This window comes from Dermacentor variabilis, chromosome 10, assembly GCF_050947875.1.
Source record: "Dermacentor variabilis isolate Ectoservices chromosome 10, ASM5094787v1, whole genome shotgun sequence".
NCBI lineage: Eukaryota > Metazoa > Arthropoda > Arachnida > Ixodida > Ixodidae > Dermacentor > Dermacentor variabilis.
This window is the reverse complement of record NC_134577.1, coordinates 30442856-30456466: the sequence shown is the minus strand read 5'-3', so window position 1 is coordinate 30456466 and position 13611 is coordinate 30442856. Positions and strand designations below refer to the sequence as shown.

The following is a 13611-nucleotide window of genomic DNA, read 5'->3' as shown; positions in this document are numbered from 1 at the left end:
AGTTTCAGGAGAGCACGCTGGTACGACACAACTGCTGTGATATTTATATAAATGTAACGTTACATTATTATTTCTTACTATTTCCCTTCGCGCCTGCACATTGCCTATTCCCTGAGCTATCTTAGGTAATGTACATAAATGTTTAATACGTAACAATCGTTGCACAAGGCGGCAGGCATGTCGTTCAACCATGGCAGAAACGTTCAGCGCAAAGCTGGCGAGGTGCTCAAATACTTTTATTTCCCGCGTCGTCGAAGCCGCTCACCACCGTCACAGCTGTGGTGGCACTGAACGCAACTCCTAGAGACCGAAAGCATTAGGTCTGAGCCCGCAGGCAAACTCTTCCTAGACGCTTTGCCTTTTGTCTGTGCACGCCAGCACGCGCACACAAAATGAAGCCCCGCGTTCTCCTCGCATTGAGATGCCCGCCGAAGGGTTCGTACGGACGTATAATTTCCCTCGAAAGGAAAAGCGCCCGCCAACCGGGCACGGACTGGATCCGGCACCTTGAAGAAGAAGAAGAAGCGGGGTGTATAGACGGTGGGCCCCTCCCCGTCAGCAGCGACCACTATGCAAACACAACGCGACGGCTAAAGAAAGAGAGAGGCAGAGGCGCCAGAAGACTGGGCAGGGCGCCCGATGCGGTGATGGAAAGCGAAAGTGCAAAGTACGAAGACCCGGACTGCACGCCTAGTCGGCTCTGCTCCGAAGCGTCCATCCAACCCGGTCGCGTTCAAAGAACGGGCGACGGGTTGTGGTGGCGAGGGAAGGCGCGGCCGACAGGTTCCCCCCGGCGGCCTTGGAACGGCACGAGCCTCCAGTAACTAGTCGCGCGCGGCGGCAGGACGAGAACGGGAGGAATAAACGAGCGTTCGCGACCCCCCTCTACCAACTGAAGCTTCTACCTTCACACTTACAACCTCCGCCCCCCCCCCCCGTCCCCGCCGCGCCCCACACACACACCCCGCTTTTTTTCGCCTCCCTCCGCAGTGCCTACCCAACACTATTGCGTAATCGGTCTGTGCTTGCTTGCTGAAGTCGTCGGGATGGGGTGCGTACCTAGAGCGTGCTAGAGTTACTGTATATGCTACCGCAGGTAGCAGAGTTGCGCGTCTGTTTTATGCGAAGTTGCCTACCCTCCGTGCAACCATCGAAGCATCGAAGGCAGGAAACGAGGAACGCCTGAAGCACACCAGACAAGGCAGGACTCTACTGGCCTACATGGGAAAGGATATATCAACTTTGCCACAACTGCCATCCGACATCTCACCGTGGGATGACATTGCTGTCGTCGACACTACACCAACGCCCCGAAACATGGGTGCCCAACATGCGCGCCGCCGGGCAGCATTCGCTGCGCGTCATGTGCAGACATTGGCAGACGCACCGCCAAGCCATGAACAAGTGTACACTGACGCAGCTTTCGACCCACGCACCAACGAGGGAGCAGTCGCCTACCACGTAGTGGGTTCTTGTGAGACACATTCTACCTTTACAACTGCTGATGCTGACGACCCAACGGAGCTTGAACTCCGCGCAATAGCCTGGGCATTAGATAGAGTTTCAAGCACCACGCAAGCAAAACACATCGATATATACACCGACTCTCAGTATGCGCTGCATGCCTGCAAGTCGCGCCACACATCATCATCGGAAGTACTCCTCGTCAAGCAGGCCTTCAGGCGCGCGGAAGCCCACGGGGTCACTGCAACACTTCATTGGATCCCTGGTCACCAGGGCATCGAGGGAAATGAGAGAGCCCACGAGGCGGCGCGCGCCCTTCTTTCCAACCGCGTCGTCTCCCGGGATCCTTCAGAAGCCCTTACAACCAGCACAGGCAACACGACAAATGGAGCCCCGTATGACCCCGACAGAGCTCTGAGAGCAGCAGCCAACCGACGCAAGAGGGAACTCCGTGCGAGTGTGCCCTCAGACCCAGACCCACTTCCAGCGGGCCTTCCCAGGTCGGGACAGGTGCTGTTGCATAGGCTCCGTTCCGGCTTCGTCCTCACACCGGATGTGCTGGAACGGTGGCGACAGTACCGGCCACGCCGGGAAAGACGCCCTCCATCTCCGTCTCCCAACTCCCTTCCATCGCAGGAACCCGGCCATCCCACAGCCTCCGCGGACCAAGAAGCGCTCCATACGCCACACAGGTGCCCTGACTGCGACATGGCTACGCGGCCATCCGCAGCCCATCTGTTTTGGGAGTGCCAGCGACACGCTCAACAGCGGGACCACCACCTGAGGGCGGTGCGAGTGTCGTCCTACGAGGAGTGGATTAGACCGGCAACTGGATCGATGGATTCTGACAGGGCCATTCTGGACTCGCTCTTGGCTTTCGCCAAGGACGCGCAGCTCCTACGACGGCTCTGAATACGCCTCCCCCCTCCTCTTCCTATTCCCCATTATAGGCCTTCGCGCCATCCTTTAATAAATACATTTTGTCATCATCATCATCATCACGCCGCTAGCGCCCCTATTGGCAGAGCGTCATCACGTGGTAGTCAAGCAACCGTGCATTGCGGAGAAGCAGATGCCCGGGCCAATTTTTGTATTTCCCGACGCCGCCGCTGCAGCGAACTGGATTGACACAAGTTATCGCCAGTCAAATTCAAAGCGAATCCGGCCGATCTTGGCGTTCGCTGTTCGCGTGCGCACTAGCTGCGGAGAAACAACACAACTTGCGCAGCGCATCTCACAGTTGGTTCATCGCAGTGTCCGCGCAGTCCCATCGGAATGATATATAATGACCAGGTGCTCTGCTCCCGTCTGCACGAATCGCTCTGAAAGCGAAAAAGCTTTTTATTCGATCCCATTCAAACCCATGCACCACACTGCTTTCACAGAACTGTCATAAAAAATCCAGCTCACATTTTCAGGATAATGCACTGCTTTGATTGTTGTTTCTGAACATAAAAAGGTTACACAACTAAGTAAAGATATTTCATCTACTACTGCTTATGTGAAGCAGGATGCAAGAGGAGTTAATGTCGTTATTTACCATACGGTAAGGGCCTTTACTGTGTTTTGCATTATTACCCATATTGTAGCTATGTCAATCCTGTGAGAGAAAAACTTTCACTACACTCCCACAGAAGGTTACTTCTCGAATCCCTACAGTGAAAAGGCACATAATGAAGTGGCACTTGAAGGTGTGGCTGATATCCAGTGCCTGCTAGTAGGTGGGTACGTTTCTACAGCAAATTTAATGGGGTACCAGAGTCGAAATACTAATGGTTGGTCATTTATTCACCAGTAATATTTAAGACTGCCTACACGTTGAGAGCTTTGGCACATAAGCAGGTATGCCTATTGCAAAACCCAGTATCCAGTGTCCAGTGCAGCGCCGGATTATGGGCCCAGTGCCGCGCGCTGGATGCTGGGGTGCTGGGCAGGCGCGGCGTACTGGGAGGCACTGGGTACTGGTGCGAAAAACAGCTCTAGCGCGTTAAATACGCGGTGCCTGGACACCGTATATATGTATTTTTGAGAACAGAAAGAGAGAGCATTTTGGCGCAATAAAAAAAAAACCAAAAAGCTCCGACCAGGATTCGAACGTCGGACCTGCAAATCGCAAGCCCGGTACTTTACCACTACGCCACGCCAGAAGCCGAACATCGGCGCATGATTTTCTACGTCAAGGACTAAGAAGCAGTTTTAGTTTCACAGAGAGGTCTCGCTCAGTCATGGTAGATGCGCTATCGCCCAGCAACTAAAGCTCACGCCTGTACCACAAAGAAAATTTAGCTGTCCATATTCAGTAGCTTGCTTGGAAGTGCAACAACACCGATTTTCACTTGCGATTGGCATTTTAACTTCGAAAAAAGTCCTAAATGAACCACTGACCCGGGACGCTGTATGGGCTGTTACTACCGATTTGGATAGCCGTTTGTTGTTCTTCACGCGAAGGATATGCAACGTTTTCTTCGTTCAGTGATACCTTTCAGTCGACACGTCTGTCTATTCATATATCTTCGTCAGAGACGCGCAGGCTAGGACTGTGATCCTTCGGCGACAGCACATATATACCTGTGTTCATGACGCACGACCACATCGGCGCTCATCGCTACTTGTGCTGTTTGTGCGCTCATGCTACTTGTGTTTATTTAGGGACACTGATGCGAAAGCTGAAATATGGTGATTTATCCTTGTTAGACTTCTTGATTCCTGAGCCTAGACGCGCCGAGAGCGTGCAGATGGACTCGGCGGATACGCTTGGCATAAGCTTCGGAGGGGACCGATCTCGGCGCCTTTTCTTGACGATCTTATTCAGTCAGCTGTTTCGATGCACTTTGTTTGCGATTAGGCGGAAAAGCAGTCCACAAGCGATGCAAAAGCGCCCACGGTCGATCGACAATACGGTAGGCAAGTCGCCTGCAAAAACAGAGTGCGGCTTCGCCGCATAGATTTGGTTGCTTGCCAGGCAAGATGGCGGACCTACGCGCAACTCTGCTACCTGTGGTAGCATATGCAGTAACTCTAGAGCGTGCCAAGTCGACGCGCCACCTATAGCAGCGCGCGAGAACTGCCGGCGGCGGTGCGACTAAGTAGGAACTTGCGCAACAACTTAGTTGCAGAGCAGAAGTCGCGCAAATTGTGCGAGTTCGTATTGGTTCATATTGAAGAAGGCGTGGAAAAACTGGATGGAAAGAACGGCTGCAAAAAAAAAAGAAAAAAAAAACAGCGCTATGACCATTAAGGAGCCTGGACGTCCCTACTGAGACGTATTGAGACGATAGCCGCGTTTGCACGGATACGGTGGAAACGTATGATATCCATTTACTGTATTTGAAACAGAACAGCGCGTATTTTGACAGGGACAAGGAGGGAGACACGACACGGGCGAGCGCTCCCGTGTCGAGCATTTACCGTGTCGCATATGCCACGGTAAATGCCACACGAATGTGAATTTTTTGGTCCAGGAAGCTACCGCCGCCTGGTTGCATATCTGAAAGTTAGCTCTCTCACTTTGCTTCCGATAAGCCTGTTTTTGCTGTTGCCTTGTGAAATGCACCGAAGGCACCTGCAAGGTGTCGGCTACATTCTGTCAGGTTGTCCGCGTGGTGAAATTTACACATTTATTTGCGGAACGTACGGTTTTGTGTCAGCATATTCAGTTTTCACATGTCCGCAACTGTTGCCACGTCCTGTGGTAGCCGAGTGCGGCCCTTTCGGCTTATATATTTATCTTCAAGTTGGACCTGGCTACGTTAATTAACGCCGAAATTCAAATAGCCCGACAATGTTAGTGTCATTTATTATTGAAGAAGAATACATTTTCAACGCGCGTAATCTAGTCACCAGTGAACTGAAATCGCGTGCAGCCAGCTGCAACGTTTAAAATTCGCTTGATCCGTCGGCCGTCATTTTTATTTTCGTGTCCCGCAGGGCGGATATAGTTCACTGTAGTGCGACAGCGGCGGCCGCCGGTTGGCTGGCCGGTTGTCATCCCTCAGCGAATGCGTAGCGATAATTCTACGATACGCTTCCGTTTACATGCACGGCTGCAGTGCGCATTCTCCATCTCAGACTACCCTTTGGCGCGTTTGATACGGTACGCTTTCCTAGCGAATTACTTCGTTTGGATGAGATGCGGCACCCTCGAAAGTTGAGACGACACGCTTCTATCGCGTTCATGTAAACAAGGGTACTCTGGGGACTCTTCTACATGTATTCGTCTCCTGGATTCACATGGATATACTGTTCAAAGGGTGTGAGACTACTCGTAAAAACGCAACGCCTTATAGGCGCTGCCGTAGCCCTATAGACTCTCAACAGGCAACTGATCGAACGTTTAGACTTCATGGTCGGATGTCATTACTGTAAGTCCCATTCTTCTGTACGCTATGCCGCGTTAGAAGCACATTGCGTAAGATGATCAAAACATACACACGTGCGTGTTTTTCTAAGGAATTGCGTTTTGTAACGCGGAAGCACAGGGATCACGTGGAATGTGGTTTCGTGGGCGGAGCTTGCCAATGGCCATGCACCGAGTATAGTTGAGATTAATACACTCTTCGTTAGTGCCCTTTAAGCCCCTTTAAATAAAGAGATATAACTTGTCTGCAAACTTGTTTCCGTTTGCGGATTACCGCGTTACAGCAGACGTCAACATGAGCGGGCGCCACGTGTTGGCACAGTGCACAACCAGACTAACACCGAGCGATTGTTGCAGTAACCAAGTGTATTTATTTTACGTCGCTGCGGGTGTAAATTTCCGGTGGCGGCGCAGTCCTTAACACATTGTCTTCTTAATATTTTTTTTTCCACGAGAACACTTCTGTAACACGAAAACGTGTCTACAGATCGTTTCAGTTAGAGAGAGCATCGCAAGGTATCGCTACCAGCGTTGTTGCTGACGTAAGCCTTCGGTAGCCTGGCAAAACGCAAACATTCAGAAGCTTACGGACAAGGTAAAACTATATAATAGGTACTTTAGGTTGTCCGCTATTCCGGCAAACGGGAGTGGTTTGGGCGGGTTGCCGGATGGGCGGGGGCGTAAACATGAGCGGTCGGAGCGGTGCAGCCGCCTGGTGGCGTAGAGCTTAACCACACAAAGATAGTGCTGAAATTCCAGTAAAATGCTATATTGTGCTTCGCTGCTGGCGCAAATTTACGGCAGCGGCTAAGCCGAATATAGTAATTGGCTCTGTATTTGTGTGGTTCAGCTTTGCACCCCCAGCTGGCGCCAGGAATCTGGCCGCTCACGTTTACGCCCCAGGACATCCGGCAAACCACCCGCGCTTGCCGGATTACCGGACCCACAAAATTCTCTAATGTCGACACGCTCGACGGTATCGCCGAGGGCTGCATAGACGTACCGTCGATGCACGATCCTTTCTCAAAGAGCAGCGTCGTGTCCTCTTCGGACGCGGCCCTCTCTTCGGGTTGGGGTCCGGCGGCGGCGCCGCTGTAGCTGTCGTCGGGGCTCAGCAGGCAAAGACGGCGGGATTGATCGTACACGAAGCTCCGGCATACGAAGTCGGTGTGGTTGACGCACGCCTCCTGGCACAGGGTGTGCGACGTGGCCTCTTCGTCGACGAACACGTGACCCCGACTGAGGGAGCGACCACGCAGAGGACGGAAGTTACACCGCGGTGGTTCTGCAGAAGCAAAAAAAAAAAGACAAGGAAAGATTCTGGCTTTAAAAAACACTGTTACAGGTTAACATATCTTCCGAAGGAGTCAACCGTTCTGGCATATAAATAGTAGCCATGCTGCGATGGTGGAAAACAATAGCATTGTATGGAACAGCCCCCCCCCCTAAGAAAATAATAATTTTGTCTCAAAGCGCTAGCTGCCCCGATCGAAGAATGGCAAAGCTGAGTATTAAAGATCAACTTGAAAGAAACTTCACTTTGGGTAAATTGGCAGGAAACGATTAGTACACACTACTGAACTAAATCTTCGCGAAGCTGCAGGGATGATAATTACGAAAATTTCTTATTAGCAGACTTTAATTAGTGCCTGAGCAGGCGACAGGAGTCCTTCTTTTGGCAGCAGCGTAATACACCAACCAATGCCAAATATGAATTTCATTTTTTCGTATTTCCCTTTCGCGTTGCGGCAAATCCGAAACATTCGCAACTGAAAGCTAGGATGATTCATATCTGCTCCGAGAAACCGAAATGTTCGGAGGAGGCTGCCGGATTCGTCCGGACTAGTTGGCGCAGCAATACATGTGTGGAAGCACCTGCCCTAATGTTTTCGCTTCAGTGCCACAGAATGCCGTCCACGAGTCTAGAAGAACAGAATAGGATCTATCCGAAGTTTTCAAGTTTAGTGAAGATTACTGGGAGATAGGAGGAACTTGCAAGGTGTTCAGAGGTGTATGCTTTAAGACTGCTGCATTCTTTAGCAACTTTGCCGAAACGAAAAGTTATTAGTAGACCTGAAACCTCACACGGTGCTTCGAGGCTAGCTTCGATGCTATATTGTGACAGCCAACTTTGTTAAAACACCACAACATCGTAAAAGTTGCGGTGCTTCTTTGACGCACGAAAAAAAAATATACGCGCATGCTGTGTTAGACGTAAGACAAAGTAAATAAGTATGAAACGAAGCGTCAGCGGCGTCAAGACTCACCGGAGACGCATTGGTTCTCGCTGTAAAGCACGTCCGCCGCGCTGCCGTCGTCCGGCACCGTCCTGCGGAAGGACTCTGCCGCGGTGCGGCGGTCGTGCCTGCTGAGCACGCAGCGCTGTCTCGCGGGCTCGTAGCGCGTCGAGCGGCACACGAAGCCGCTCTCCGAGGCGCACAGCTGCAGGCAGCCGTCCTGGTCGGACACCTGGGACACCACCTTGTCCTCGAAGCCGACCAGGTGGAACTGCGGCACGCGCTCGAAGGACCAGTGCCTCAGGCAGGGCCGCTCTGCGAAGGACATTAACGGGTGGGGGTGGGGGGTGGGGGGGGAATCAAAACTCTGTGATCGGCAGCTCGCTCATCTGAGGCTGCAGTTCCTCCTTTCCCTCGTGCGTGGTCACCGCGGGCTTGTCGAAGCGCCGCCTAAACAATAGAGTACTTTAGCATAGCGTTACCGCTCCGCTGTTACTGGTCCCTCCCTTCCCTCCCTCTCCACCCAAGTGAGCATGCGCATTCGGCGGTAACGCTGGCCGGCACTGTCATGCTAAAACACTAATAAGATACCGCAAACATAAGGATATGGTTGATTAATGTTTTCGACGGCAAGTTTTGGAAGTTGCAGAAAAAAAAAAGAACACTAACCCGATGAAGGTGCGACCGTCATTGTAACGTCTTTGAAAACAGGTAGGCGTGGCATTAATTTTCGGGAGTCAGTGCAAGCATGTTCATTATTGTTTGCGTAGTTAAAATAGTAATGAGTCAGTTAATCACACAATCATTATTGTTTTTCAGAGCCTCCAGGAACAACTTCAAGAGTCTTTGCACTGGTACCTTTGATACACCACTACAAACGATTGCTAGGAAGATGACTAGAGGCAACGTTAATAACAAAAAAGAAATGCCAATTTAGACATAATACACACAGCTAAACACACCTTAAAAACCAATTGCCGACATCAAAAAGAAACATAATAATAATTATTCAATCAACAGTATATTTAACACACCCAGGAACAACCCTAACATCTGAATGCTGGCGCACAGCTACAGCAATGTCGAGGACAACTTTAACGGAATGTAAATAAAAGGAGCGAGATGCGCAGGGACAACATATAACTTTAGGGCACAGTAAAAGAAAATGAATAATAATAATAATAATAATAATAATAATAATAATCAGTATCAATCAGGTTGGAATATTTATGTGTACATTATAATGTTAACTGTTATTATTATCTGGAAGTCGGAGACCTTCTAGACAGTTGACTTTCACCATAAAAGCTACTTCTCCGTGCGAACGTGTTATGCAGTGTGTCGAATTCAAAGCCGTTCGCGAAAAAGCTCTTGAATGAAATCACTAGTTGCGACGCTATCCGAGCTGCTTCTTCTTTATTTTTTGCTTTGGGGAGAGGGAGGGGTAGCCGACACTTTTGTTTTGCCATGCGTAGGTTGCCTGCAACGTTCTGAGCAACGACAAACACCATAGCTGTCCCGTTCAGAAACACTTGCGACACTTCATCTCTTTTGCAACTTCCTCAGGCACGACTTTGACAGATGACAAAGGAAGGAAACGCTGGCCTCTCGTACGCTTCGAAGTTGCAGCTGGGACCACGAAAAATAAACAAAGAATCCCAAACAATACGAGCGCACAACGATGGAGTGACGAAGCAAAAAAAAGAAAAGAAAGAAGACGTCTCTCCGCACACGTGTCACGCAAGGTACTCGACGCAATGCGAAACATAAATAAGCCGAACAAACAAGACATCAAGATTTCTCACGACTACTTTATCTTTATCGATGCCGTTTCCTTAACGCACGTTCGGAGCTGCAACAGTTGCGACACTTAGCAATACGATACCAGAGTCCGAGATCAGCAGAAGAGACAAAGAAAACAAAAAGGTGGCATGAAAAAGGAATAAAGTAACATCTCGCGAAAAAACGAAGAAAACATGAGCCTTTGGGATCTATCAGAACGCGAACGTAGGGGAATAGAGCCACACAAATTGAGCAATGCTAAGGTGAAACTGGGCTGCTGCGAGAAAGAATGGTGAGAAGTTGCGACAGATGCAAGCGATCGCCGAGAACTTGAGCACGTGGCTCTGAACGTAGACGCGACGCAAAGGACAGAAGAAAAGGTATATCGCTTCGTCAAGCCAGCCCACCCTCCACGATCTACCTCTTATCACCATCATCGTGAGCCTATGTCTTTCTTTGTTTTTGTTTCATTGGCATGCATAAATAAAGATCTTGGCACCAAGAGATGAAGCCGGCTACTCTTATTCACACGAGTAACATGGAAACGTATCGCATGTAACCCAACCTAATAAAACTGCAATGGATTCACAATAAAACGACATTACGGTAAGTCCTCAAAGCCCTAAAAGAGACAGATAATCAAGGAAAAAAGGCAGGGATGTTAATTAGGCTTTGTCCAGTTTGCTACACTACAAGCGGAGAGGGGGATGGGGGAATGAAAGAAATAGACAGTGTGACGACATGAATCTTGATCCCACTTTCACATGAACTAAACCAGATGTATCTGTATAAAGTCGTCTTCAGCTACTGCGGGAGAGCTCGAGTGGCTTTCGGGGCTGATCAGCTACGAGGTGAGACTGTCAAGAGCTTTGTTTCTGTAACAAACCGATCCTCCAGTCTGTCTATTGAAGGCATACCGGAGTGCATGGCGTTGTTCATCAAGGCGGGAACAGTGGCACTGGCTATAATCGATGGCCTCGTCACTTCTGAACTCAGCGCTTTTAGCAAGAAATGTCGCTACAGAGAGAGATACAGCTTAAAATGCAACAGCCATTATAGGTGCACTGCACTAGGATAACTCCTTGTGAGCACTACGGGATGAAGAACCCTTCCAGCGATCTCACGTTACCGCTGTCTAGCACGAACAGAATAAAAACGCATGCCTGCGAATATCCTGTAATCTCATCACGCCGCCTAATCGTCTGCCGCGTTTCATTGCTTCTCTCTACTCTCATTATGCTACTCGGATAGACGATCGGTTATGTGCTCTACGCATTGCATAGCCCGCCCAAGTTCACTGGTCCATCTTATCACAACTAGAACACCAGCTACGCACGCTTTCTTTCTAATCCGTACTCGTTGCCTCATGTCGGGTAACGTTACGTCTATTATTTACCGTTCCATCGCCTTGCTCTCGGCCTCTTTCTGCCTATCAATCAGTGTATGCAGAATTTCTTTCCGGAGTGGGAGGGTCACGAACTTGACCGGTGACTGGGAGGAAGAGGAGGCAGAGGAGGGGGGGCAGGGCAGGCCGTATAGTAAAACAGAAACTTTGGGAAAGGGGAAGGGGCACGTGCCCGGAATGCCACTGCCACAAATAGACAGCTGACCGCAAGCGTCCCGAAGTTGCCTTTGTACGCGCAGGCAGATGGCAAACAGCGGAGAACGCTGTGAGTGCTCTGAGGAAAGAGCGAGAGGTCCTTTAAACTGGCGCGTTTCGAGTGAAAGCTTGAAAACGTTGTTCATGAATTCCTCCTCGGCTTTCGCACGCTTCCGCGAAAGTAACCGCGCTATACGTGAATGCCTCACTTCGGCGTCAGGCTGAACAATTTGATATTACGTTGTGCGTCGCTTTGCTTGTGGCCGCGCGTCCATAAGTGTAACGTTTTGTTGACAACGGCCCTTTGTACGAGCCGTTGGTAAGAGCGCAGCCAATGCTTGACTTTCGTTATTTCGATGGCAATTACATTTACACTCCAGGTGAATTTTTGCATCGGCGATGGCGACGATATTCTTTCTTGTTCCCGTATACATTTTGAAGGCTTGTGTGTGTGTGTGTGTGTGTGCGGGGGGGGGGGGGGGGTTGTATAGAACGTCGGCTGGATGTAAGGTACACCATCAGCAGTTGAAACATGAATTGTTCAGAACGCATGTTATGCGTGATTACACGGGAGCACAATGTGCGATCGCTTTGTAGCCGGCTTCCATAAGCATGGAGTAGCCCGCATGCGCCTTTCGGAGTCTGAATTAAGCCACTGTTAAATATGCTGGAAACGCAGCAACGCGCTAGAGTAGTTTCAGAATTGATTGCATTTCAGCCTTTGCAGATCCCCTTGATTTCGCCAGCTCGCCACACGATGTTCGGGCTTTATTATCTACCGGTCAGAACAGGTAGCTCGTTTAAACAACTATACCCCGGCCTTCCATTTCTTTACGCGCAAGGGTAGATCCCCCGTCTGTCAAATCGCCGAGATTATGTTTGTCGCCGCGAGGCAAGCGAGCGAAAAAGGAGCCCGGAGGTAGAGAAGAGGATAGCCGCGTTCGGGCTCTCTCCATTTGTTCTTCGACGATGCTCGCTATGCATGTTCGCGGCGCCTATTCGTTGTATGTGTAGCAATCTGCGCTTTGCCTCACTGGACAGTTCTAGGCATAGAGTTTCCTACAAAATTACTAGAGGGAACTCTGGCGCTGCAGTCGTTGTCCTACCATGGGAATGATGGGAAGTACATGGATTTGTCTGATCTTCGTGCTTGTGGATTCAGACGTTCTTGTGGCTTTGTATATTACGCTATATAAATCTTATTGTCGTATATTTCAGCGCAATCTATATTCTTCGAAGTGTAGAAGACGCCGGGGAACGCGTACAATTGCTATTAATTGCAATGATTGAGCTTGTTTATGTGCCCAAATCGAAACGCACCAAGCGTGTCAAAGCACTGGCATGCCCGCGATAAATTCATAAGTGCGTTTCATTCGCTTGTCGATACATGCATCCGTGGCTTAATGGTTTCAATATCAGGCTTCTGTACTAGAGTCCCTGTGTTCGAATCCTGCAGTCGGGCAATTTTAATGATGTTTATTTAATTATTTATTACGCAATAAACTGTTGAAAATGACGAGTTTACTAAGTCACAAAGCCGTTTGAAGCCAAAAAGGACGAAGTTCAGGCAAATCCATGTACTTCCCATAATTCCCATGCTGGGACAACCGCTCCCATTGTAGCTCACGTAGACACTAGCGCCAGAGTTCCCTCTAGTAATTTTGTAGGAAACTCTATGGTTCTAGGTTAGGGGACGCTAGCGGCTCGCGTACGCAAGAACTAGGGGCGACGGTACTGCGCATGCGCAAACCCAGACGTAGGGGTCAGCGCATGCGTTGTTCTGTGGCGCCTAGTTCTTGCGTACGCAAGCCGCTAGCGTCCCCTAACCTAAAACTCTGTACTGTCGAGATCAGTGTAGCGTCAGCGACCGTGTTCGCGTACGTTCGCGTCCTTTCCGTTTGTGCTTCGACGCCACGGTGCTCGCTCTGAATGTTCGCGGCATCCATACGCTTGCGCGTGAGCCGCGTCCGCGAAGTGAAACGTCACTGTAACTTTTTTTTCTTAAGTGTGCTAAAATTGAGACCTCTTAATAGAAATCTAAGGTTATCCTGAATATAAGAAGAAAGAAAGAAAAATTCAGTGGCTATTTAGGGGTAAATGCGCGCGCGAGAAATGCGTCGTATGGCCCCGGACGGGTCCCGGATCCATGACGTAAACCGTGTTCATCGCAT

The 13611-nt window shown here is 49.9% G+C and overlaps 2 protein-coding genes across 3 annotated transcripts in view; one reads left to right on the top strand and one right to left on the bottom strand.

Moving 5' to 3' along the window:
• Positions 1-13611, top strand: part of LOC142560252 (uncharacterized) — a 430092-nt gene that overhangs the window by 247545 nt on the left and 168936 nt on the right. The window lies entirely within an intron of this gene.
• Positions 1-13611, bottom strand: part of LOC142559985 (uncharacterized) — a 119785-nt gene that overhangs the window by 36804 nt on the left and 69370 nt on the right. Inside the window, exons 4-5 of the mRNA XM_075671709.1 lie at positions 8089-8373; positions 6825-7106 (exon numbers count right to left, since the gene is read on the bottom strand). Coding sequence (XP_075527824.1) covers positions 6825-7106; positions 8089-8373 — 567 coding nt within the window. The remainder of the gene's footprint in view (positions 1-6824; positions 7107-8088; positions 8374-13611) is intronic.